The sequence below is a fragment of the Cavia porcellus genome, unplaced genomic scaffold, assembly GCF_034190915.1.
Source record: "Cavia porcellus strain 051 isolate PalLab524CR breed Dunkin Hartley unplaced genomic scaffold, mCavPor4.1 scaffold_9, whole genome shotgun sequence".
Taxonomy (NCBI): domain Eukaryota; kingdom Metazoa; phylum Chordata; class Mammalia; order Rodentia; family Caviidae; genus Cavia; species Cavia porcellus.
In genome coordinates, this window is record NW_026947492.1 from 56,288,978 (window position 1) to 56,313,681 (window position 24,704).

Below are 24,704 nucleotides of genomic sequence, written 5' to 3' on the forward strand. Positions count from 1 at the left end.
CCTTCTCCTAATACTTGCTCAGGAGTGTGATGCTCAGCTCTCCGGCCTTTCACTGCTGCATGGTAGGAGGCTGACTCCATGCAGTCTCCAGCAGCTTTTTATGGAGGTCCCAGAGAGGCTGGGCTGGGGGAGCCCATGGATTCCTCCAGCTACAGGGTGGGAGGGTGAGAGCCCAATGACTCACCAGAGGGTACAGAGCTCAGAGGCATGAAAGGGCATGACATTTGGAAGGTCTGCTGGAGAAAGGTCACAGAAGAGAGTTGCAACCAAGCAGGCTGGGGGCAGACACACTTTACACTAGAGCAGGGGCCAGACAGGCTCAGGGGATGGGGACCCTGAGATGCCATGGGAAGACCACCCTTACATTCTGCCCCCATCTTTAAGAAGATCTGACAGCCACCCTCTACTGAGCATCCTCTAGCATGGCCTCAGGGCAAAATCTACAACCTTTCCCTGCCCATAGAGGCCCCCTGCTATCCTTCATCCCACAGCCAGGAGGCCCCCTCTGTGTTACAAAAGCCCTTCTGCCATCTCTGGCCCCATCTCCCTTCACCCAGCTCCTTGTCCTCCAGGGCCAAGCTGAGATGACACCTCCTCTAGAAATAGGAGCCCCCTCTGGGGCCCATCACACTCCATGTGGTCCTTTCAGTTGGCTTCCTGGACTCATCTATGGCTCTAGGTCAAAGCCTCTGTCCCCAAGAGCCTGGCTCTGTGCACAGCACATCAGACACCTTCTGCAGTGCTCACTGAGTGACTGCAAGAATGACTATATTAATGGGCTGCATGGACAGCATTTTAACTGCTGTTCCCAGGAACTAGCAGGGAAGGGATCTCGGGGAAACCTGTCCATAGCCCAAAGTACCTCGGTCTACACTACAGGAAGAATGGCTGGCAGAAAAGGAACAGAACAGTGTAATAAGAGATGCCATCTTCAGACAAGAAAATGAAAAACTATTCACACACATAGTTGCTTTCTTGGAGAATCAATAAGAGCCAGTAGCAGTGGTCCTGTCTTAGTTGGAAGGGAAACTTCCAACTCTGTAGTACATACAGCCCTCCTGCTTGATTTTAGTAGTAGACCCCATCCAGGAAGCATGGGAGGAGATAAGGACAATTCCCATGACTAGGACACAGTACCTGTGATCTGCAGGGGCCCCAGGTCCCCAGGCAGAGATGAGTGGCCTCTAGGAGGTGAGAGCTATAGCAGGAACCAGAGCTCCCCTCCTCCAGGATGCCTTAGGCCTACTGCCCAGGGGACTCCTCCATTAGCACTCAGCAGGCTGTGGAGACCAACAGCCGCCCTGGGACTCGTGCAGCTGCCCACAGTTGCAAGGGGAGCGCTCTCCATGGAGACTCTCATTGTGCCCATGGGAAGGCTGAGATCACACAGACCCAGGGCTCCCCTAATGCAACTAGCCAAGACCTGACCATGATTTCCCACCTCCCAGACAGGCTCTCTATCTCTGCTCGGCATCAGGGGCCCAGAATCCCCACTGCCCTGGCTGTCATCTGTTCCCCACGGGTCCCTGGGGCTACCCAGTGAGGAGTTGCTAGCTGTCCTCCTAGAACCCTCCCCCATCCCAGGGTGCCCAAGGTGGATCAGCAACTGTGGGATGGCTCTCCTCAACACGTGCATCCTGGGCATGCGCCAGCTGGAAGCAGGAAGCCCTGGGCAGACAGGGACAGAATGTCCACTCAGCTTGAGGCTGTGAGCTGGTCACGGTAACCTGAGGAAATCCTGGGTGTGTGGGGCTGTGCTCAGTGTAATTCAATCCATGAAATGACGGGGGTTGCCATGGCTAGGGACAGGTACAGTTTCTGGGTGGGACAATGGCCTAGATGGCTCTTCAAAGTCCTGCCCTAGTCTTCGTTCACCAAGTCACAAAACCATGGCTGCAGCAGGGTGAGGAACTCTCTCTGAATCCCCTCATATCCTCAGACCCACAGCCACTGTCTCAGGTCCAGGGACAAGATGAGCTGGGCCTTCCAGGTGCCACAGCTGGATTCTGGCCAGAGCCCCTGACAAGAAAGCAGCCTCACCTCACCTCCAACCCCGACATGGGCTGCTCTCCCTATCCCCCCAAAAGAAGTCAGAAAGGTTAGAGGACCCTTTATTCCTCTAATGGAGAGTAGGACTCGGGGTCAGGCCTCTACACAGGGATGATGATGGTGTATTCATCAACTCTGGCAGTGGCCCCCTGAGCAGGCAGGTGGGCTGGGGGGCTCCCTGCTCACCACCACAGAGACTCATCTGTGGCCACCTGCCCTCCAGGGAGAGAAGGAAGGATCGAGGTGCCACGAATGCCATGCTGATGCAAGTAGGACCTCCGGGATGCATGAGGTGTCCTGGCCCTGGGCTTGAGTTCTGGCTCTGCCCCAGTGACCCTGAGCGTGTCAGGAGGTGCCAGCTGTGCCCTGCCTCCGAGTGCAGGTGAGACCTGAGCAAGGGCATGGCAAGGGGGCTCCACAGTACAGAAGGGCTCCATGCAAAGCCGCTTGCTGGGCTCACAGGGTAGGTGTTACTCCCGGGGCAGTCTCCTCTGGGGAGCCAGAAACCACAGAGACTTGAGTGGGATGGTGGCCAGCGGCCTCTCTGGTGCTGAGGGCCCTCCTAATTCCAGCACTGCTGGGAAGACTAGAGCCCAGGTTGCTGGAGTGCTTTGCTGTGGTTCCTCAGGGCAGCTTCCAGGTCCCCCGCAGACTCCTCCAGCCTCTGGTTGCCCTCTGGGTTTGACGAGGCGGGTGACTGCCTGGCCTGGCCTCCAGCCTCCTACTCACACAGTGTCCCTTGCTGGAGGTGTCTCTGCCAGCTGGCCTCACCCAGGGGCTGCTATCACTCCCTGAGCAGGAGAGTCTCTCGACCCTGGCACCCTCAGAGCCTATCCTGACCTCTCTCTCACTCAGCACCCCTTACCTCCTCCCTGCCCACAGGAGCAGGCCACTTACACCTCTGTCTGGGCTCTGACCCAGTCACGGGGCTTCCTTCTGTGCCATTCTTATCACATACTTGGTTTCCTTCACCCTAAGTTGCTGTGGGTGGAGCACAAAATGACCTCAGAGCACAGCTCTGGACCTGGCTAAACCTGGTGGGACCTCGGTTTTTCCCTCTGTGAAATAAGGTTTTTGCACTACAGTGGTTCTCAGAATTCCCCGAGGGTCCCTCTCAGGAAGGTCTTCCCTTTCCATCTACAAGTCTGTGAGACCTTCCAGGTATAGTGCATACCTGTAATCCCAGTTACCTGAGACACTGATGTAGGAGGGCTTCGAGTTCAAGGACAGCCTAAGCAACCTAGAGGACTTAATGAGACCCTGTTCTAAAACAAAAATTTAAAAAGGATTTGGGATACAGCTCAATAATAGTATTTGCCTAATATGTGTGACGCTTTGAGTTCATTCCCCAGTAACATGCACACACACACACACACACACACACACACTATCTGTGAGCCATATGGTTTCCATATGGTCTGACCAAACAGCACATCAGATTGCATGGAAGCAGACATAAAACCCATCGAGCCAAAATTAAATAGAAACTTGTAAGCAATACCACTGTGCTTTGCTAATTTTTTTATGTTGACAAATATAGTTTTCCTCCCATTAAGATATGCTATGCAAACATTCATTGTGATTTCTTTTTTCATTACTGGATTATCAAACCCAGATCTCTTCATACTGATTTATATTTCCAATCCTTTTCATTTTTTAAATTTGAGACAAGGCCTCACTAAGGTACTAAGGTGCCCAGGCTGGATTTGAACTTGTGATCCTCTTGCCTCAGCCTCCCAGAGTGCCCCATGTCTAGTTCCTATTATGGTTATTTTTAAATGAATTAATAAATAGTTCTTAAATTTCTGTTCTAATTCATAATACAGTAAATCCAACAGATACAGTCTTATTCCCTTCCTTTTTCTTACCCCGCCCCTTTTAAATTCACCTTTCCCCATTTTCATTCTGGATTCTTGTGACCAAAAGACATGAGAATCTCGGCTTCTGCTACCCTCTGAGCCACCCTCTTGGATCACTGCTGTCCTTGCTGCCTTAGATGAGCTTTAGTTGACTCTTGGGTTTTGAAGAGCAGAAGAAAGGGCTGGCTGGCCTGAATTCAAGGTTTTGAGGTCCTGCTCCATCCCCTTCCTGAGGATATATGCTCCTTAGCTGGGCTTCTCTGGCCTTGAGGACTCAGTGTCAGCCCCAATCCCACAACAGACACACAGTGTTCGCAAATGTCCCCTTTTACTATCATCACCCTGCTCCTGACCCAGGTGCTAAGCTTGTCACTACCTGAGCCCTGACTTCCCAGTGGCTTCCAGCTCTACGGCAGTAAAGCAATCTCTGTGCTTACAGTCCCTTCCCTAGACATGTGCCACACCAGCGCTGCCTAGGATGAGCTTCAGGCTGAGGGGCTGTGGTCAGGGATCAGCTGCACAGCTGCGGCTGCAGGAGGCTGGCTCCTGGCGGATACTCACGTAGATGAGGTGGTCCCGGTAGCGGATGAGCAGGTTACGCAGGATGCCCGCCTCATTGAGGTCCCCCAGGCGGATCATGTCCTCCACACCTTGGATCGAGGTAGGGTGCATGGGTTTGATGTGCCTGGCATTCTGCGGGGAGATCCAGTGTTCCTGCAGAGACACACCCTAAGGTCAGCTTGCTGTCGGCCCAGGCTGTGCCGTGCATGGAAAGGGCCCAGGAGTATCTACTGAGGCCAAACACCATCAGTTCTAACAGGCGATCCTCCGGGATGGCACTTCCCACTGCAAGGTGGCAGGTGGGCAGGGCAGAGACTCTGGGCCCGCCTGAAGGTTGGCGTTAAGGTGCTCAGACCCCAGCCCCAGTCACTTTGCCAGGTGGAGTGTAAAGTGTAATAACCGCAGTCAGATGTGACCTCAAACCCAGTGTCCACTAAACAAGTACATAAAAAGTAATTTGGGAGAAGGCCAACAATCAACACACAGGCATGTGTGATGGGAACCAGAGAGGGAGCTAGTTAGGTAGGGTGGTGGGACCACCTCTCTGGGAAGGCGGCATTTGAGCTGAGCCGCAAATGAGGACAAAGGAACTCTGCAAGACGATGTGGGAACTGAATGCCAGACTCAGGGAACAAAAGGACAGCAACTTAGGGTAGGTGTGGCATGTCAGAGGGGAAGCCCACAGCCACAAGGGGACATCGACCTCCCGGACATACTTCACAGGGCTTGCTGATGACACCTGGAGCAACGGGAGAACTGTCTGCAAGCCGCGGGGAACCGGATGCCGGAGACCTTCTGCCGCTCCCATTCTTCCCTGCAATATTCCTTTCTGCCACCAGATGGCAGGCGGGCGCATCCTCCGCCTCGGAAAACCCTTGGTTCCTCCAGCCTTGGGAGCCACCCTCCCCTGAGGTCTCCAGCACTATCTCCATTCCAGACTCTTCAAAGAGTGAGACCAGTGCTCCAGGGTGTGGCTACAGCCGATGTGGAGCCCCACAGCCCTTCTATTCCCAAATGCCAGGACCCAGAAGCCTGGGAGCAGACAGGAACTGACATCTGAGGGGTAAAGGGGCCTCTCCACCACCTCGCACGTCAAGCCTTAGACTGAGTAGAGGTGATGCATGCTTCACGTCCTCCCACACTCGTGCCTCCTCCAGCTTTTCTCCAGAACCACCAGCCCCAACAGCTGCACACCAGCAAAAATTGGTCATTAGTCCCTCTCACCACCAAATGGTAGCTACACCTCAGTCCAGACACCGGCTCTCTCAGGGTCATCCCTTGCTTTTTGCTGTGGGGTGGTGGCCAGAACAGGACGCTCAGAGGGAAGGGCTCAGGGAAGGTCAGCCACGGCCACAACCCCAACTCCATGGTGTTGTGTGGCCAGGAGATTCAGTCCAGGTCAGGCCTTCATATAGCCCTCCCCCATCCCTGAGGGGCCAGGAGATGAGTTCAACAACCCTCCTGGACTTTCCAGTCCCATGTAGAATATTCCTTGCTCCCAGGCACCCTTCTTGATAAAAGCTAATCCACTTGGAAAATTCTCTCTACCTGTCCCCACTCCCACCTCATCCTAGGCACGGGTGTGGGCACAGGGGAACGGCTCTGCAGCACCCCCCTCTAGTGCTTGGTTCCTCCCAGATGGTTCAGTGCCCAGGTTAGGAGGTGGCACCACTATCAAACGCAGGAGCCCTGTGCCGGTCACTTGGCCTTCTTGAGCCTGCATGACCTCCTCTATAAAGTAGGCCGAGGATAATGCCTTCTTCCAGGAGATGCTGGAAGGACCCATGGACACAGCAACAGCCAGCTTCTCTGGACAGCCTTCTCCTGCCAGCTCTGCATCCACTGGGGCCAGGAAACACTCAACCAGTGCTGGGGATGAATTCTCTAATGTGTTTGGGTCTATAAAAAATGACATATGCTCGAATTCATTTCTCATAATGTTCAGTAACAGAATTACAGGCCTTGCTTTATGGTGACAAGTCAGACTCACGAGGTGAAATGACCGACCCAGCTAAGAAGCACAGCCAGCCACTACCCCCTCCTAGCTGAGAGCAGCAGCTTCGGGCCAAGGTCCACAGCACTGTGGCTCAGCTCGGGGCAAAGTATAACCAGGGAAGGGGCCAGGCCAGGCCCTGAAGGAATGTCAGAGACACTGAGGGGAGAGGGAGAAACAGGGAAAAGAACAGAAGGAAAGACAGAAATAAAGAGAGCAAGAGCAGCAGCAGAGAGAGAGAGAGAGAGAGAGAGAGAGAGAGAGAGAGAAATTGATTGAGACAGATGGACACAGAGACACAGAGAGACACTAACGGATCTCCAGGGGCTGAGGACATGCTTGAGACAGAGCTGACTGGGGCTGCAATTGGAGACCAAGTGCTTGTAGAGGAAGGGGACGAAGGAGGGCCCTTGGCCCTGCTGGCCTGTAAGACAGCTTCAAAGGTTCCAGTGAGGACCAGAACCATAACCTTTCACACAGTGCTTTGCCAGCCTTCCCTGCTGAGCTCTGGGAGCCAGATGTGACTTGCCTGGTGTCTGCCTCAAGTTTCTGGGAGTCCTTGGAAAAACCCAGTGTAGAAAACAATGGTTCAGACTGGGGGGGGCAAGGAACAGAAACAGAAAAAGGGCCAGAAACCAAGGGCTAGTGTCCCTGAGGCAAACCCCGGCCTTTCTAATGTGTCCTCTGCCAGCTATTGATGCTCCTTTTCCGCTCTGCAGCCCCCACTCTCAGGGCCTGGGGGGATGCAGCACAGGAGGGGATCCGGTGACACAGAGTTACGGGACACCAGCTGACATGCAACACAACCCAGGTGAAACCTAAGCCTGCAGCCAAAGTCCTTGGTCCCCACCCTGAGACTCCAGGCAGGTGCACAGGACTGACTACGCTGCCAGCTGTGCCCTGTGCCCCTCCTCGGTGATTGCAGCCTCACGGCGGCTTCTCAGAGGGTCCTGGAGCTGAAGCCTCAGGAAGGATGCAGTGGTCCCCTTGTTCCAAAGCCCTGGGGACAAAGGCATGCCTGACAGAACCTGAGTCTCACAGTGCCCACTGGGACGCTGATCGGGGAAACTCATGCATGGAAGCCAGAAGTCCTGGGTTCCATTCTTAACACCCTGGCTTCTGAGCTGTGTAACTACCTTCTCAGGGCCCATCTTCTCTATAGGATAACAGTTTCAGCCTACCCTGTCTTTTCCAAATGCAGTGAAGTTCCAAAGACAGAATTAGGGTCAAAAGGCTTTGCAAACCCTCAAGGGCCTTTGCAAACCCTTGAGGGCCTTAGGCCACCAGTAGGACCAGCTTACTCCACATCCAACACCCATCCTAGAGGCCCCTGAGCACTCCACTCCTGAGCAGAGCCTGTTCCAAGTCCCCGTACCCTATTTTTCTTTTCCTCCCTCAGACTAGGAGCTGACACAGGGACTTGTGTACATCTCAGTCCCCAGTGCCAGGCATGACACTGGACACAATCCAAGGTTGAAACTCCCTTGGGTCCTCATGTCCCTGCCAGGCTGCAGCAATTCTGTATCTACCTGCATCTACCTGCCCCCAGTGCCACACACATGCGCATGCATGCCGTTCACACACTCAGAGGCCCCCGCTTTCCTTGCACAGAACACTCATCTTTCCCTGGCTGGGCTCTGGCTTCAGAGCTCACCTGCCCTGCACAAAGCCCCATTATCACCGCCTATCAGGTTTACACTTCCTGTGTCCCTTTTCTTCTGGGCCCCAAGAAGTCCAGGGCTAACCCGTTAGCCTGATTCCCAGAGCAGCATCCTATTGGATAATGAATCCATCAGATGTCGCAACCAGAGAGAACAAGACTACAGGAATTTACAGGCCAGCTAACCCTCAGGCTAGCAGTAACTGTATGGAGGTGGTCTGCATGTGCGGTCTCAGGAGCCAATAGCCCCAAGAGAAAGGATTATCCACATCTCAGAGAGGAGAAAACCGAGATTTGGAAGGGAAGGAGATGTTGCTATGGTTCCACAGCTAGAAGGTGGGGATTTGAATCCACTCTGTCTCTCCTCAAAGGAGACCTGTGACATGATTTCTTCAGATCCCGTGCTGAGCAGATCAGGTGCTTGCAGAAGTGGAACAGGCAGCCTGGACAGAGAAGCAGGGGGATCCCTCACAGAAGAGGAGGTGTCTGAGAGGCAGAAGTGGGAGCACAGGCACTGAGTGGCTCCATCCTCCCACTGCAGGTCACTTCCTGGCCCTGTCATGGGGCACGGGCAGCCCTGTCCTCCCCAGACATGCAGACCAGCAGAGGGGTCGGCTACTCACATTGCCTTCGTCATCCACCACCTGGATCTGGCCAGAGTCGCAGAGCTTAACCACAGCCCCGATGGGCACGTCGAACTCCTGCCCGGATCGCAGGTCCATCCACACATAGTCCCCCTGTGGGTGAGAGGCCCAAGCATGAGCAGGGGCAGGTACCCTTCCCCTCAGCCCTCTGCCTAACCACAGTACCACAAAGAAGGAGAAAAAGGGAGCTAAGCTTTTGGGGCCTTCCATTGTCACACCCTGGGCTGGGACTTCCCTGATGTTACCAAGTCCTCTTGTGGAGCACCCATTCTCTCCCCATTTTAAAGAGAGGTAAGAAGAGGCTCAGAGAGAAAAGCCAACTGCACAGTAGGACAGCTTTGAACCCAGGCCAGCCCAAGGCCTGGCTCCCCAGGACCTACACCCAACAGAATCTTTGGGGCTTCAAACTCCTCCCTCTCTGTCTTCAGGAGGTGACCTAGGACTCCCAGGGAAGATTCTCAGGATCCTAGTGATGAGTCCTCTGCATACACTGGGTCCTCTGTACTGGGCTACACTATATCCCGTCTTGTGGGGACAGCCTTGACCTTGTGTGAGGGGGTGTCAGTTTTATGTCCCCTGTATCATGTGCCTGGGAGCCTGGCTTTCAGGACACACCCAACAGGGCAAATCTAAAACCTGAACTCAGAGAAATGAGCTTAGAATAACCACATCCAGGGCTGATGTGTTAAACATGTACTAAGCACCTACTGAATACAAGATGCTAATTGATCTAATGCCGGCGATGGAGCAGAGACTGTGGAATCTACATCCTAGTTGAAGGAAACTGAAACACCTGAGTAGGTATATTATTTACATGGTCCCTTTGGATACTGGTGGGCACTGGGAAAGCAGTAAGGATGCCAATGGTGGAGGAGGACAGAGGTGGCAAGCTACAGACTGAGGAACCTCTCTGAACTGAGACCTGAAGAGTAAGAAGCAGCCAGTGGAGGACAGGATAGTAATCTGAAGGGGGAGGCATGTGCAAAGGCCCTGAGACAGAAAGAAACAGCAAAGGGGCAGTGGTGGCAGGATCTGGTGAGAATGAGGAAAGTCAGAGATATGGACAATGATCAAGACATCAGAGACACAAAGATCCTTTGCCCTTGGGATAAAGACTGGATTTTATTTTAATACTAATACGATTTTGTGGGTAGTTCCCAAACTCCCAAGGAATGTGAGAGAATTTAGAAATCTTGGTAAAAATGCAACTTCATGTCAAGTAACAGAAATGTAACAGCTGATAAAACTCATTCATAACCAACACGCAGGAATGACCCAATGGAAATGGCTCTAGGCATGAGAAGAGAGTCGTAGGTGAGAGGTGCTAGGTCCTCCTTTACAGCCCTCGAGCCTCAGTTTCCCCATCCCACAGTGAGAGAAGGACTTAGTGAGTCACACACCAGCTCACAGCTGTTTCAGGCTTCTGTTCCTGTTAGGACCCCATTTCATAGCAGTGGAGACCCTAGCTTTCTGTCAGAAAAGAAACGGGAGGAGCTGGAGAGAAGGGGAGAATGCGGGCCTACTGAGCCTCCCACCTCGGGGCCTGGCGCCTTTCAGCCACAGCACTGCCTGCCACCCAGCCCTCCTGCCACTGAATCCCCTGGCCCTCCCTGGAGCTGTGGCTGGTCCCCCTCCCACCTGGGGAGCAGCAGGAACAGCCAGGAAAGGTGGCTCCCGGGGTGGGCAGGCCCAGGTACCAGCTAGACGAGCCAGGACAAGGGGCAGGCACCAGGTCACACAGCCCTGTGAACCCCAGGCAGGAGCCAGACTTCCTTTTCGGTATGACAAGATGCCCCTGGGAAACCGGATGATGGTTTGCATTTTCAAGCCCATCCATGCATCTACCCATCTGTCTATCCGACCATCCATTTTCACATCGGCTGCTGAGTGAGGACAATGGAGTATTCCCCCAGGGTTTCACAGCCCCCTACTCCCAACTCACAGTGCCTCCTGCACTAGAGCTCTGACACCCCACAACCCAGCAGGGAACAGGTCTCAGAGAGAAGGAGGGGCAGTGAGAGCGGCCTGAGTGTGCATGTGAAAGTGTGCGATGATACTGTATGTGAGAGGATGAGTGTTGGGGGTGGAGTGTGTATACTAGAGCGCCGACTCCACAGGAACTCACCACACCCCACAGTCTGCTCCACAGCAAGCTCCATGTCCCCTGTAATGAAATGTCTTCGACCTTCACCACCACCCTCATGCAAGGGATTCTGTCTCCACTTTAACTCTTCAAAGAGATCACGAATGTGTCCAGGTCACACAGATGCTTTATGGGGACAGCCGAGACCACAGTCCAGGACTAACAGAGCCAGTGCTCTTTCCCAACATTCCCTGGGCCCCATTCTGAGCAAAACAGGAAACACTGTTAAGGTCCCTGGCCCGAGGAGGAGTCACTTGTATTCCCTGACCCAGGACAAGCCCTGGAACATAGAAAATATTTGCTCCTCACTGAGAAAACATAGAATAGCCAAAATAAAACACCTCATGGCCAGGCATGGTGGTTCGGGCCTGTGATCGGAACACTCTGGGACCTGAGGTAGGAAACTCACAAGATTGAGCCCAGCCAGGGCGATTTAGCAACTTAGCGAGACCTTGCCTCAAAACAAACAAAACAGTTTTTTAAAAGGCTGGGATGTAATTCAGTGCACAGGCTCTGAGTTCAAACCCTAGTACTACAGTAAAACAAAAGTGAAAATTTCATGTGTGCAGCAAACAGAGGCTCAGAGAAGCTAGTGAGGTGCTCAGAGCCACACAGCAAGCAGCAGAGACTAGAACTCTTTTACTCTTCAGAAATGGCATGAATGATTTTCACTTTCAAATCCATCTCTTCATGTCTCACCGGTAGGGAAGTGATGACTGTCTCTAGTCCAGGTCAGAGTTTGGGGAAAGATTTTAAAAGAACAACTAAGGGGGCTTCGGGGAGATTCTAAGGCAAGATGATCTCTGACACACATTCTGCTGGTCTCAGGAAAGTCCTGACGTCAGAATGCAGCCAAGGAGCAAGGGTCCTCATTTTACAGGTGAGGAAACTGAGGCCCAAAGGGAAAAAAGAATCTGACACAGTCAGTCATCAAATCAATGACACCTCAGGGTCCCTGGCTAGGGGAGGGGAGAGAAGGAGAGAAGAGGATGAAGCTGCATTGAGGTAGGAGGTGGCCACAGGGACAGAGGACCCCGCTCCAGGCCTAATCCCCAGGCTGTGGCCAGTCTCCAGGCCGGCATGACATCTGGCCCCACTGCCCAGTGATGAGTTTACACACAGCAGGGCGCCCCTACAGGGACCTCACCGTGAATGGAAGGTCCCATTCGTGACGCGGCACATGCCATAGTGTGGTTCATGTATCTTGGGAGAAGTTCTAGTTTTTCAACTGTCAAATGAGTGGCTGGAGCACAGCAACCTTTAGCACCCTGCCCCCAATTTTGCAGGCTCCAGCCTCAGGACAGTGACGTCCTAGAATGGGCCCACCTAAATAGTCTCAAGGTCACCCCCAAATCCTAGTGCCTCTCACCATCAAACACACAGGAAAGCCAGCACACAGCCATAGCGAGCATGGAGTCAAGAAACTGGGGTTTAGCTCCAATTCTGCCACTGATGCTGTGTGACTTTAGGTAAGTCGTTCAGTCTCTTTGGGCCTCCCTTTTCAACAGTATTAAAAGTCAGTGAGTGCAAGTGGAGAGGAGAGACTTGCAAATGCAGGCCCCCTCCCAGATATCAGGGTAGCCCCGGATCAACGTCAGTTCCCAGTAGGGCCTTAGCCCTTTCTGCCTCTTCCCTCCTCTGGATCCTGGGTTGCATGGGGCACCTGCTGGTGGAACAACACAGAGTCTAACCCTGTACTCCTTTCTCCCCAGCCTTGTTTGTCTCCCTGAGTGCTCAGGAAGAGTGGTTAGCCTCATTTCACAGGCAAGGGTCTTGCAGAGGCACCTATGAGCAAAAAAGTGTCCAACTGCTCACCTTTGCTGCCAGAGGGGATCCTGCATGACCATGCTTTTCTGGCAGTTCAGCTGGCAGGCAAAGTTGGCTGAGACTTCCCTGTGCTCTGGGGCCTATGCCCCAGAAAAGACTGGAAATCTCCCCTCCTACCTGCCCAACCCACTCAGCTGGACTCCCTAGTGTTCCACATGCAAAACCTCCCTGCCTAGTGGGTGGGCCGGGGACAGTCATGCTGTTACAGGCAACTGAGTTAGTTAAAAATATTATAGGCAGTCAGACAAGGTTGGGCCCTGGAAGGAGCCAGTGCAAAAGACCAGCAACCTTGCAACCTGGGAGGAGACAAACACCTCCCGCTGTGGGCCAGATCTCAAGACAAAAGGCAAAGCAAATACACCCACAACCTAAGGATTGATAGTCTAAATAGTTTTCTATCACGCTGAGGAAGTCGGGAGTCACCATCCCAACCCCCTACAGGAAGAGTCCCTGCGGTTAAGCATGCCCGCTTACTATGTGACTGGCTTCCCCATTTGTACCTGATTTAATCAATTTTAGCTGAGCACTTAATGTTATAGGTTGACCATAGTGCTGTCCCACCTTATGCCCACCTCACCAGTTCCCAGGTGTCCCCCACCTTAGAACCCTCTCATCTTGTGGTTTTACTCTGTGAAAGTCCTTAGAAAAGACAGAGTCCTTGGTAAACCCCCCTCCCCCCGGGGACCCCTTCTGTCTCTCAGAAGCTTTCTTTCTCTCAGTAAACATATTCTGCCTTAACCTCCGTTGTTCCTAAAATTCATTTTTCGATTTTAGAGAACACGAACTGGTACTGGGACATCTAGTGGGCTGGGAGTTTCATTCCCCTGTATCAGTGCCATGGTCAGGGGCCCCATATGCACCCCAGGCTCTGCATAACCAGAGCTTTGAGTCCCTGCGGCCTGCCCCACTCCTGACCGGCGGGGAGACTGAGACCCAGCTGGCGGGGCGCGCCCTCCCACCCCTCTCACCGGAAGGACCGCGAAGGTCTTGAGCGCCTGGTTCAGGCTGCGCACGAGCGCCCACTTCCCGGGCTGCGGGGCGCGCGCCTCGCCGGGGTCACCGGGGCGGTCTGCGGGCTCCATGGCGCGCAGGGCCCGACGGCGGCGGTGGCGACGGCGAGCGGGCTCGCGCTCCCTAATTCACCTAATCCCGCTCGCGCCGCCCGCCCGTCCGCCCGCCCGCTAGCGCCCGGGGAACCCTAAACCCGGCCATCTGCCGCGGGCCCATGGCAACGGCGGCTTAGGTGACTCGGGCGGGCGCGCACGGTGGGGAGGGGGCCACGCGCGGCCGAACCCCGCGCGCCCCGCGGACCTCGATGGCCCGCCGGGGATTCCGGAGGCTTCCCTGGGGTCACAGCACGCGGCAGCCGAGCCAAACCCCGGGGATCAATCACCCAGAATGCAGTTGGGAGAAAATCAGTGTAAAGGAAAGAAATGCAGGAAGGTCACAGAATACAAGACAATAAATTCTGTCTTTGGGAAACTAAGGGACGTGGATGTCTCTGCCTGACTGGCCAACTCTGGAGACCACAGACATACAAAAATCTTTTCGCGGAAATGTGATGGGAGAAAGAACCTGTCTCCAGTTCTCCTCATCCAGTCCTAGGCCCAGCTATAGGTGATGTCCGGCCACAAGAATAGCTGCGGAGAGCTGGTACAGGGTCCCGTGGACAACCCTGGATACTGTGCCAGTCTAGTAGCTCAGAGCTCACGCTGCAGTGGGGTAAACCGGCTCTTGTGTCCTGGCATCCACACTGGACTGGGCACCTGACTCCAGCGCTGTGAGCCAGAGGACACCACGCCATGCAGGGGGCCTTGTGACCTTCTACCCACCCTTATTTCCAGCCTCCTCCCTTCTTTCTGTCTTTTCTCTCTTAAGGCCTCCTGGCTCCTTTTTTTTTTTTTTTTTTTGTTAGCTCTCTGCATTGTCTGGAATCCTGAAAATGCCTCCAGCAAATACCAACAGGGAGTGAAATAGGCGAAAGGAAGGGAAGGAGACCTGTACACTGTATAGGATGGACAGGTGCAGGCAGCCCAGCCTTAGGTCCCACGACTCTGCCACCCATCACAAAGCTGACTGATGACAGTGATTTCCACCCTTTCCTGCACCCTTTCCTGCTCTCCTTTGGGACCTTGCTTTCAGAGGACATCTCTCCTCCTGCCAAGCCCAGGCCAAGTGCAGCCTCAGTGTCCGCTGCTCATCCAAATCCATTGGCTCAGGGACCAGCCGCTCAGATACAAGAAAGCTTGGTCATGGGCCTGTGGTCATTTTCATCAGTCCTTACAACCAACCAGTCTTCACTAGACATCGGTGCAGACCAAAGCACCTACTGAGGACATTGTCAGGGTGACATGTCCTTGGAGCTCTGTGCCTAGTGGGGTGGACAGACCCAGACACAGATAAGGATGGTACCACCAGATAAGGGACAGACTGGCCCTGAGAGACAGGATAGTGTGGCTGCTGAGAGCTCAAATGCTGGAGCTGGACAGACAGCTGAGCTTCAATCCCAGTTCATTCACTCACTCCCTAGCTGTTACCTGGGGCAGGCTGCCCCACCTTGGAGTGCATTTGATGCCTATCAGAACAAAGGTTGAGTATGATGGCCATTCCCTTGGGGAGCCACCGTAGGGGTGACAGCTTGGGGTTCCGATCATGAAGGGAAAGGCATTCCAGCAAAAAGGAAGAGCACAGCACAGGGAATAACAGAGTGGAGAGAGAAGGCTTTGGTGGCTGGAGAGTTCCCTAGGGGAGACCCTCCAAGGGTGCTGAGGTCCTGGCCCTTCCTGCACCCAGATGTTGTGCATACAGATCTCCAAGTGGCAAAGGCAAAGAGAAGGTGAAAAGCAGCAAGACAGAGGAGACTCATATGTAAAGGAATCTTAATATAATTGTTTTTGGTACCAGGAATCAAGCTCACAACTTCACAGTTGCCAGCCAGTTCCTTTGCTGCTGAGCTATATCCCTAGCCTTCTTGTTATGATTCTTAGCTGATTTATCATCAGAAACTGTGGAGGTTAGAAGGCAGTATACTTAAAATATTGAAAGAAAAACCTGTTAACTAAGAATTCTATGTCTGGCATCGCTATCTTTCAAAAATAAAAGTGTGTCAGTTGTGCTGGCAATGTATGTCATCCTAGCTAATCTGGAGGCTGAGTCAAGAGAATTACAAGTTTGAGGCCAGGCTAGACAACTCAGCAAGATCTTGTCTCAAAACAAGGTCTGGGGATATACTCAGTTGTAGAATGCTCTTGGGTTCAATTCCCAATAACAAACACATACAAAGATAAATTAAAACATTTCCAGACAAATAAATGCTGAGAGAGTTTGTCACCATTTGACTTATCCTATAAAATTTCTGCACATGAAAGGGCGTTGAAGAACAACAGAACAACCCAATCAAAAACAGGAAAAGGACTTGAATAGTCATTTCTTCACAGAAGATATACAAATGGATAAGAACTACATGAAAAGATGCTCAACATCACTAGTCATAAGGGAAATGTAAAAGTTATCCTTAGAGGACTACTATCAAAAACCAGACAGCAAGCACTGGTGAGGATGTGGTGTGTGATATGGAACAGTATAGTGGTTCCTCAAAAACCTTAATATAGAATTCCTATATTACTATATGAGTCAGCAGCTCCACTTCTGGCATCTACAGTACTCAAAAGAGCTGGAAGCAAGATGGCAATACCCCTATGCTCTGGCAGCACCACTCACAAGAGTTAAAACATGGAAACAGGTAGTGTCTATCAGCGGATGACTAGATAGACAAAGCATGCTGTGTGCCTTCACAAACCATCATCCAGCCTTATGGAGGAAGGAAATTCCCTTACGTGCTACAACACGGATCGGCTTTGAGGATGTTTTACTAAGTAAAATAAGCCACAGAAAAATACAACTGTAGTGAGCCACTTATATCAGGCACCTGGAGTAGTCAAACTCACAGAGACAGAAACTATAGTGATTTTCAGGGCCAAGGTGAGAAGAGTTACTGCTTGATGGGTGAAACTTCACTTTTACAGTATGAAAATAGTTTGGAAGTAGATAGTGGGAATGGCTATCATGACATCAGGAATTTACTTAACACCACCGGGCTATGCACTTAAAAATAGGTCAGATGGTAAATTTGTTGTGTGTATTTTATAGCCACAACAATTTAAACAAAATTAAAGAATAACTCAAAGCCATATGAAGAAAAAAAAAACCCTCGTAAAGGCAACTATGTAAGTAAGGAGAAAGCCAGTATTAATTGAACTTTGGGTTTGTAATTCTTTTTTTCCTATGTGATAGCATAGAAATAATGATAAATCTATGCTAATAGACATACGATATATAAAGGAATAATTTGTGATAACAGAAAGGCAGAGAAATGTAATTTTTATGTATTTATTGAAGGTATTTTGGTCTTTGTGCTGCACATTTAAGATATTAATTGTAAACCAAAGGCTAAGCTTTAAAAAAATACTTTTAAAAAGTTTTTTAAAATAAAGAAAACAGCAAATCTTATACAAAGAAGAAATGAGAGGAGATCGAATCTGTACATAAAGATAAAGTCAATAAACACAAAAGAAAGCAGTAAGGAAGGAAATGAGAGAGGAAAATTTAAAACATAGAAAACGAATAGCAAAGCAGAAGTCCTTCCTTAGCAGCAATTACCTTACATGTAAATGGGTTAAATTCTTCAATTAAAAGGGGGTACTGAGCTGGACATTATGGTGCACACTTGTAATCCCAATACCCTGGGAAGCTGAGCCAGGAGGACTGCAAGTCTGAGCTCAACATGGTCAACGTAGAGAGAACTTGTCTCAAAATTAAAAATTTTAAAAGACCTGGGGATGTAGCTCAGTGTGAAGACCCTGGGTTCAATCCCTAGTACACCTCTTCCCACAAAAAAGTAGAGATGGCAAAATAAGTAAAACCCTATGATCCAGCTATGTGCTTGCTGCCTCCAAGAGGTTCAGTTTAGATCTCAAGACATAGACAAGTTCAAAGTGGATAGGCTTTGTGCAAATAGCTTTCCATGCTAATAGCAACCAAAGGAAAGCCAGGGCATCTCCTAGACCAAACAGACTTGAAGTCAACATCATTACAAGAGACAAAGGACATTATATTTTACCACAAGGGTCAACCCAGTTGTCACCAGCCCATAACACTTATCTTCAAACTTTCCTACCTAAAAATTTTGGCCAAGTACTTACAGTCCTCATGCTGACCCTACCACAGGGCAGGAAATCATGTCAGACTGAAACAAATAAACAGCCTTCCTCAAGGTCCTCAAAGAAATGGATTGTATGTGCACCACAGACCTCCAGGTTCTTGTTCCCAACCTGGCACCTACAAGTCCTCCTGAGCCCTCAGTTCCCATGTGCTTGTGAGGGGCAATTCCAACAGCCTCTCAGCTTTCCTTGCCCACATCCTTGCAGAAGCTCTCCCATTCCCAGCTCCTCACCCAACCCATGTGCCCTGGAGCCCTGGCTGTCATCGTTCTATTTGCAGAGGCTTTTTTTTTTGAGTCTCCCTCACCATCCCATCCTGCTGCTCTGGAAACTTTGCCTGGGCAGGGGATAGTCACTTTCTTTATGCATTCTTGGACCTCCACCTGACATGGAGAAAAGGGGCTCAGTGCTGCTTTACTTGGTGGATGAGATGGGGCCGAAGGATGCAGCCTCAGACACTCCAGGACTCCCCAGGAGCCCCTACAACACTCCACAGCCATACACACAGTGGGTCTGCCCATGCTGCCACAAGGTCCTCAGAGAGACCTGCAAATGCCACCTAGTATGGCCAGTCTGATCTGTTCTCCCTACACCTTTATGCCACCCTCTGCCCTGCACTGCAGCCTTCTCCAGGCCTCTTCTTCCTGCCTGTTTCCATTTTACCCTCCAGCGTGATTCCCTCCCATGTCCAGATGCACCCAGCTCAAGTTTCAATAAGCATTCTGAGCCTCGGGGATATTGTCCAAAAGGCACCTACCTCATAGTCTTGTGATAAAATGAGATCCTGTGTGGCAGGCCTGGCACATAGGAGGACCACCACAGATTCTGTGGTGCTGATAAGGTCCTTGCTAAATGAGTAAGTTTTCCTCATGAATGAAAAAATTTGAGTTTTTGGACCATTTTTATGAAGGTGTCTCTTGCATCTGGTACACTATGAGGTTCAGAGAGGTAGGGATGTTTGGTGGGTACATGGATGCATGAAGGGATAGAGAATGGATGAGAATGTCACTGGTATGTACCACAATGGGTGATTCTAGACATGAAGAAAGAACCACTGTTTCCTTTGAATCTCCTGAAATTTTTCATTCCAAATAAAGAGAGGACTGGGAAATGTCACACCCAGGAACACTGTTAATATTACTGTACTAGTGGTGGTCATGGAAGTCCCTATGGAGCCCTGCACCAAGCACTGAGGTAGTCATTTTATATGCACTGGCAATCTGGTCTCAGCTCAGTCCCATCATAGATTTTTTGTTACATAAGCAGAAAATGAGTGCAGCGATCTGCCCACAGCTGCAGGGCTGGAAAGTGATGGGAGTGGGACTCAAAAACAGCCCCTGGAGCTGATGGTGGTGCACTTGGTGTTCTACACACATTTGGCAGGGTGGACCCATGTGGCGGCTGAGGAGATGGGGAGAAGGAGGAGGAGGAGGAGGAGGAGAAGGAGGAGAAAGAGGAGGAGGAGGAGGAGGAGGAGGAGGAGGAGGAGGAGGAGGAGGAGGTGGTGGTGGTGGCAGCTGTCCTTCATTTCAGGGTTCCCTAGGAGACCCAGGATGGCAGAAGAAGAGAACAGAGTGTGATGTAGACCTGGGGTTAGCTGAGTAGGGAGAGCGCCTGAGGCCTAAACTGAGTAGGGAGAGCGCCTGAGGTCATCAGGCAAGAAGGGCAGGGGGATGGGGAATGATGAAGAAAGGAGAGATGAGAACAGGAGGAAGTGGAAGGAGTGTGGCATTTTGGGCTCACCACAGCAGTGCTGAGAAGAGGACTTTCAGCTTCACTTTACAGGGGAGGACACCGAGCTCAGGGAAGGCTAAATAATGTGACCCAAGCTCTCTGTCTTGTCAATAGCAAAGCTCAGGATGGAGCTAAGTATGTGGGCTCTGCCTTGCAGAACTGCAGAGCTAGGATGTTGATGGGACCAAAGGTGCTCTCTGTTTGAGGGACTGGCAGAGCCAACTTAGCTACAGATACCTGCTCCCTGCAGAGGCCCCCACAGGGTATATATGGGGGAGCATTTAGAGAAAGAAGTAGGAGGGGGACACAGAGGCTCCAGTCAGCCAGAGGCCTACCTGAGGGAAAACACTCATAAGAGGTAATGGGGTTCAAGCCCTCCTTGAGAGGCCGAATACCCACTGTGATCCAGCCCACAGGGGAAGTTACTTTCTTTCTTCATCTGTGGCCATCTTTGATGGGCCTTTGAACAAGCTATCAGGTCAATGGGCCCTGGACTAGAACCCTGTCTTGACCCTGCCTTCTTACACAGGAACACACTGAGTCCAGATGGCCTCAGACTGCAGAACAAGGTTGCTGAGTTGCCTCTGGTGGCCCAGAATGACAAGAAACTGCTGGCCAAGTCCCGATAGCACCCATCCTAGCAAACTGTGAGGCCCTGTGCCAGCCCCACCTGGCTTGGTGCCCACATTCCAGGATCCTGTTCTGGAGACCAGAAGCTCATTAGAGCCTCAGGCTGGTCACGGGGAAAGGCTGAGGACCTGAGGCCATTGTAGCCCTGAGGAGGAAGGGGGGCTGGAGGGCTTGGCTGAGTGGCAACATCCTCTGTCTCCTTCCACAAAACCCCTCTACTTGGGCCATGCCATCCTTGTCCACTGCCACTCAAGGCCCTCAGCACAAATCAGGCTCAGGGTCCTTCCTAAGCAACCTCGCCAACCCCTGCCACACAGACTTTCCACATCCATACCCTGGAATGCCTGGGATTCTGAGATGTGGGTGAATTAATCATTTCTTCCCAGTGGGAAGAGTCAGTGAACAGAGGAACCCCAGTGGGCGTCAGAGGGAGCAGGTCCCAGACAAGCCTGCAAGGGTCAGGAAAAGTTGTCAGCTGTGTTTTAAAGTGCACATAGGGATTTCCCAAGAGATAAGACTGGAGAGGGCACCCCACAGTGTAGCTTAGAGACAAGTGGTTGGGATGGCAACTGCTGAGCCACCCAACAAGGTCTGAGGTATAAGAAGCCAGAGGACTCAGAGGTGTGTGAGCACTCACCTGCTGAAGAATCACCATGGTTCTGTGCCAGAGCTCCAGCTACCTGCTGCTCGGCAAACACTGTTCTGCAGAAGACAGACCAGGTCAGCCTCTGAGCAGAGCAGCCCTGGAACCGTTGAGCCCATTAGGGGTCATCTGGACACCTCCCAAAGCCACAGCCCTTCCTCCCTGGGTAATCCTCCCTGACTCCTCTCCTCTGGCCTCAGGCCAGTCCAGGGACCCCAGCCTCATTCTCTGTCCTCAGCTCTGTTGCCCAGAGAAGCTGAGCCACTGTGGTTGTTCTTTCAGCCACTGTCATCCAGAGGTTCCCAATGGGCTCCCAAGAAGGAACAAGTATACTTGTTTGGACAAAGAAGCCCAGAGACAGTCCAAGACCTGGGTCTGTGTCAAGGTCACACAGCAGGACAGGGCAAATTCAGAGCTAGGACTTGACCTCTGGCCTCCTAGCTCAGAGATGCTGCAGAAGTGTAGGCGTCAGGGCAGCCTGGTCTGAGGGGACAATCTCAGGTTAAATATGACCTGTGCATGGCACACTTTGGATGATACCTTTCCCGGGCATCTTTGCCCTTGGAAGGGAAGCCTTAAGTCTCCACTTTTAAGGCCTAGCACAGGCTGGTCCCTGATGATGTCGGAGGCTTTTCTCTGCTTCCTCCTACAATGGAACCATTCTTAGTGATTCACTATTCCTGAAATACTGCAACTCTTCTCAGACCTCCTTGCCTTTGCTTATACTGCCCCTTCATCCTGGAATTCTGACCAGTAAAACTTCACCTATGGTTGATGGCTCCACTCAGGTGGCACCTCCTCCAGAAAGCTTTCCTGAAAACCCTGAGGCTGCCAAGAACCTCTGTGTTTATCTTTGCCCAGCTCTCACTATATGTATGGATCTGTCTGGGTCAGAGCCTGTCCCTACCTGTGTTTCTAAAGACAATTGATCAAGGACAGGATGATGGCCAAGACAGAGCCTGAGCCATGACCTTTTCTTCAGCCTCATACAGGCTCAGAGATGGATTTAGAAAGACTCATTGGATGATTGTGGCCATCAATGGCAGCTCTGGTCCACAGGCCCAGGCATGAGGCCCCTTGACCCCCAACCTGCCCACAGGATGGACATCAATTTTTCACAAGGGCCCATTCAGAGGTGCTGAGGTATTTGATCCTCTGCCCATGATACTGCCTGACACCTGAGCCCTGACCTCAGGGCTGGACGCCTGGAGATCTGGATCCCAGAGCATACATGGTCTTTCCTGGGAGTTGCATAGGCCTGAGTGCCTGGCAGGGAAAAAAATTCAGCAGTTTCCCCTGGGAGCTCAGTGCCAGGGCCACTGTGCTGGCACTGAACATCAGGACAGGCCATGAGAGCCAGAGGGAAAGTCAGAATTTTTATGAAAGTGTAAGGCCTTTAGAGGATAGCAAGAGGGTAGAATTTAAGGTCCATCCATTAGAAAAACTGTGAGGTATGGATTTTATTTCTAAAACTAAGAGCTAGACCATGCTTAAATCCTTCGCTTTTCAAATGGACAAGGGGGAATACAGTAGTATTTGTATTTCTAAGCTCATGCCTGATTCCATCTTGTCCCCATGACAATCCTGTGTGGTGGGGCTTCATACTCCCAGATTGAAGATGGGAGACTTGGGGAATAGAGAAAGGAGGTGACTTATTCAAGGAGGGAGATAAAAAGTGTCAAAGAGAGACCAAAGACAGACAGGAACAGAAGACTCTCTTGCACTCTGTCCTGCACTCTAGCATGCCTGCTACCCTGGCCCCAGGGTGCTCCACAACCAGGCCCCCACCCCAACTCAGAGATAATTCAATGGATGCAGAACTCCTTAGCCTTTCCCTTCTCCAAGGTACAAATCTTTATCTTCTCCAGCTCAGGACAATGTCATTCAATGGCTGCTGTAGTGAAGCCCCATGGGTGGCTGGAAATGCTCCCAAATCCAAATCCAAAATATCCTCTCCCAGTGCCAGGACAGGGGCAGCCCATCCTTACCTGGGTCCCAGCTGCACACTTTCAGTGTCCCAGGAGCTTGGCTGCAGCTGCTACCTGCTCGGTAGAGCAGAACTCGGGAAGCTGGGGTCACTAGTCTGGCACAATCTGAAGACAATGCTGCCTGTGCCTTACCCGCAGCTTGCCCTAAATACCTCTCTCTCTCTCTCTCTCTCTCTCTCTCTCTCTCTCTCTCTCTCTCCTGTTCCTTCTGCCCAGGCGACTGTCCAGCCAGCACTGCCACCCTCCCTTCTCACTCCAGAGCTTTCTCCCAGGAGGCGGAGCCCAAGGGGGCCTCCAAGGTCTGGGTGTGGCAACATCCACGTGGGGGGCGGGCTGTGCTGGGACTGCTGTCCAGAGGCTGCCCAGGGCTCTGCACAGAGTGCCACCAGCCAACAAGGAGGTAGGGACATTGCAGTCTCTGGCTGTGCTGCAGACACACATGGGGCTCAGGACCACACATGGAGGCTTCAGGTATCTCTAGTGGGGGAGATTTGCAGTACCACTACCTGCTGCCTCAGCACCTAGCAGGAAACCTCATTCGGATTCTGACCTGGTCACTGATTTGCTAGAGTCTCCACCCAGCCATTCTCCTCCAAGACACTGTTTGAGACTCCAACAAGGCCTGGCCATACAGCCAGGGCGGCAGTAGGGTGCGGGCGAGCAGTGTTCTGGCATGCTCTTTCCCACATGTGCCCCTGAAGCTTATCCACAAATTGCCCCCACAACTTGTTCAAGGGGTTGGGAGGTGTCTGTTCTCTTATAATCATCCAGAAACTTTGCCAAACCAGCTCACTACATTTATACCTGTACATATGGTCATATTCAAGTGCACTGAAACTTGTCCAATTTGGCATGACACACTTTAATGTGAAAATTGTGACCTAGTACTTGTCATGTATTTGGCACCCAAGTCAGAATTTGTCAGATTCGCTGCTCTTTCCAGCCGTTGTTTGGTACTCATCACACCTCTCAGAACCAATTAGCAACAAGCGCCAAGGTATATAATGGGGACAAAGTGAAACGTGCAATTGGAAGGAGCATACAAATCTTTATTAGCACTGGCAGGAAGCGTGGCTTGGAGGACTCCTGCAACCCGGTCTTTTCTCTGTCTTGCCCCTATCTGTGCACTTTTCCATGTATAGCTTTAGGTCCAGCAGAAGCAGTGAAGCTTTTCAATTCCAGGCCTCCAATGAAATACGGGTGTCCTCAGGGAAGCCTGAGGAGGATGGAGGGAGGGGGTGGGGACGAGGAGTGAAGAGGGCCGCTAGTGCCCCCTGCTGGGCAAGGCTCCATAGGGAGCCAGGCTCAGCGTGATGGGGTTATTTCAGAGTCTGCAGGGCCTGGCTTCCTCAGATTCAGGATGCTCAAGGGCCCATTAGCCCAGTGACCCCGGCAGGAGTTGCTCCAAAACAGCCCCCACCTCTGGGCCTCACCTGCAGCTGATTACTTACCACTAGAGCTCCTCAAATCATGTCTCTCAAAGGCTCCTAGCTGGACAGCACAAGTGGGGAAAATGGGCTCTCTGATTGGAATATGGGGTACCCACAGTGCACTGTGGTAGCTGGGGTGGAGATGCCAGTGGGAGCTGTTGAGCCAGAGAGAGTGGGGGAGGGCTGTGGAGGAAAAAGTGGTCTCAGATCCTGTGGTAACTGCTACACTTTCTGGACACCCACCATGACCCAGGCACTCTGCTGCAGGTCGCATAGTTCATTTCTCACACTGCCAAGAAGAAATCTAGGAATCTGTCCATTCTA

General features: G+C 51.8%; 1 protein-coding gene across 7 annotated transcripts in view; it reads right to left on the reverse strand.

Moving 5' to 3' along the window:
• The window catches only part of Myo7a (myosin VIIA), a 78,357-nt gene extending 55,214 nt beyond the window's left edge, over positions 1-23,143 (reverse strand). Inside the window, exons 1-4 of one of the 7 annotated variants that reach the window (XM_063256434.1) lie at positions 22,951-23,143; positions 20,957-21,016; positions 8,746-8,859; positions 4,470-4,622 (exon numbers count right to left, since the gene is read on the reverse strand). In XM_063256434.1, the coding sequence (XP_063112504.1) occupies positions 4,470-4,622; positions 8,746-8,859; positions 20,957-20,974 (285 nt within the window). In that variant the 5' untranslated portion in view covers positions 20,975-21,016; positions 22,951-23,143. Of the gene's footprint in view, positions 1-4,469; positions 4,623-8,745; positions 8,860-13,704; positions 13,894-20,956; positions 21,022-22,950 lie in introns of those variants that run through there. The other 6 variants (XM_063256433.1, XM_063256436.1, XM_063256432.1 and 3 more) reach the window with 6 other exon arrangements.
• Positions 23,144-24,704: the final 1,561 nt, after the last annotated feature.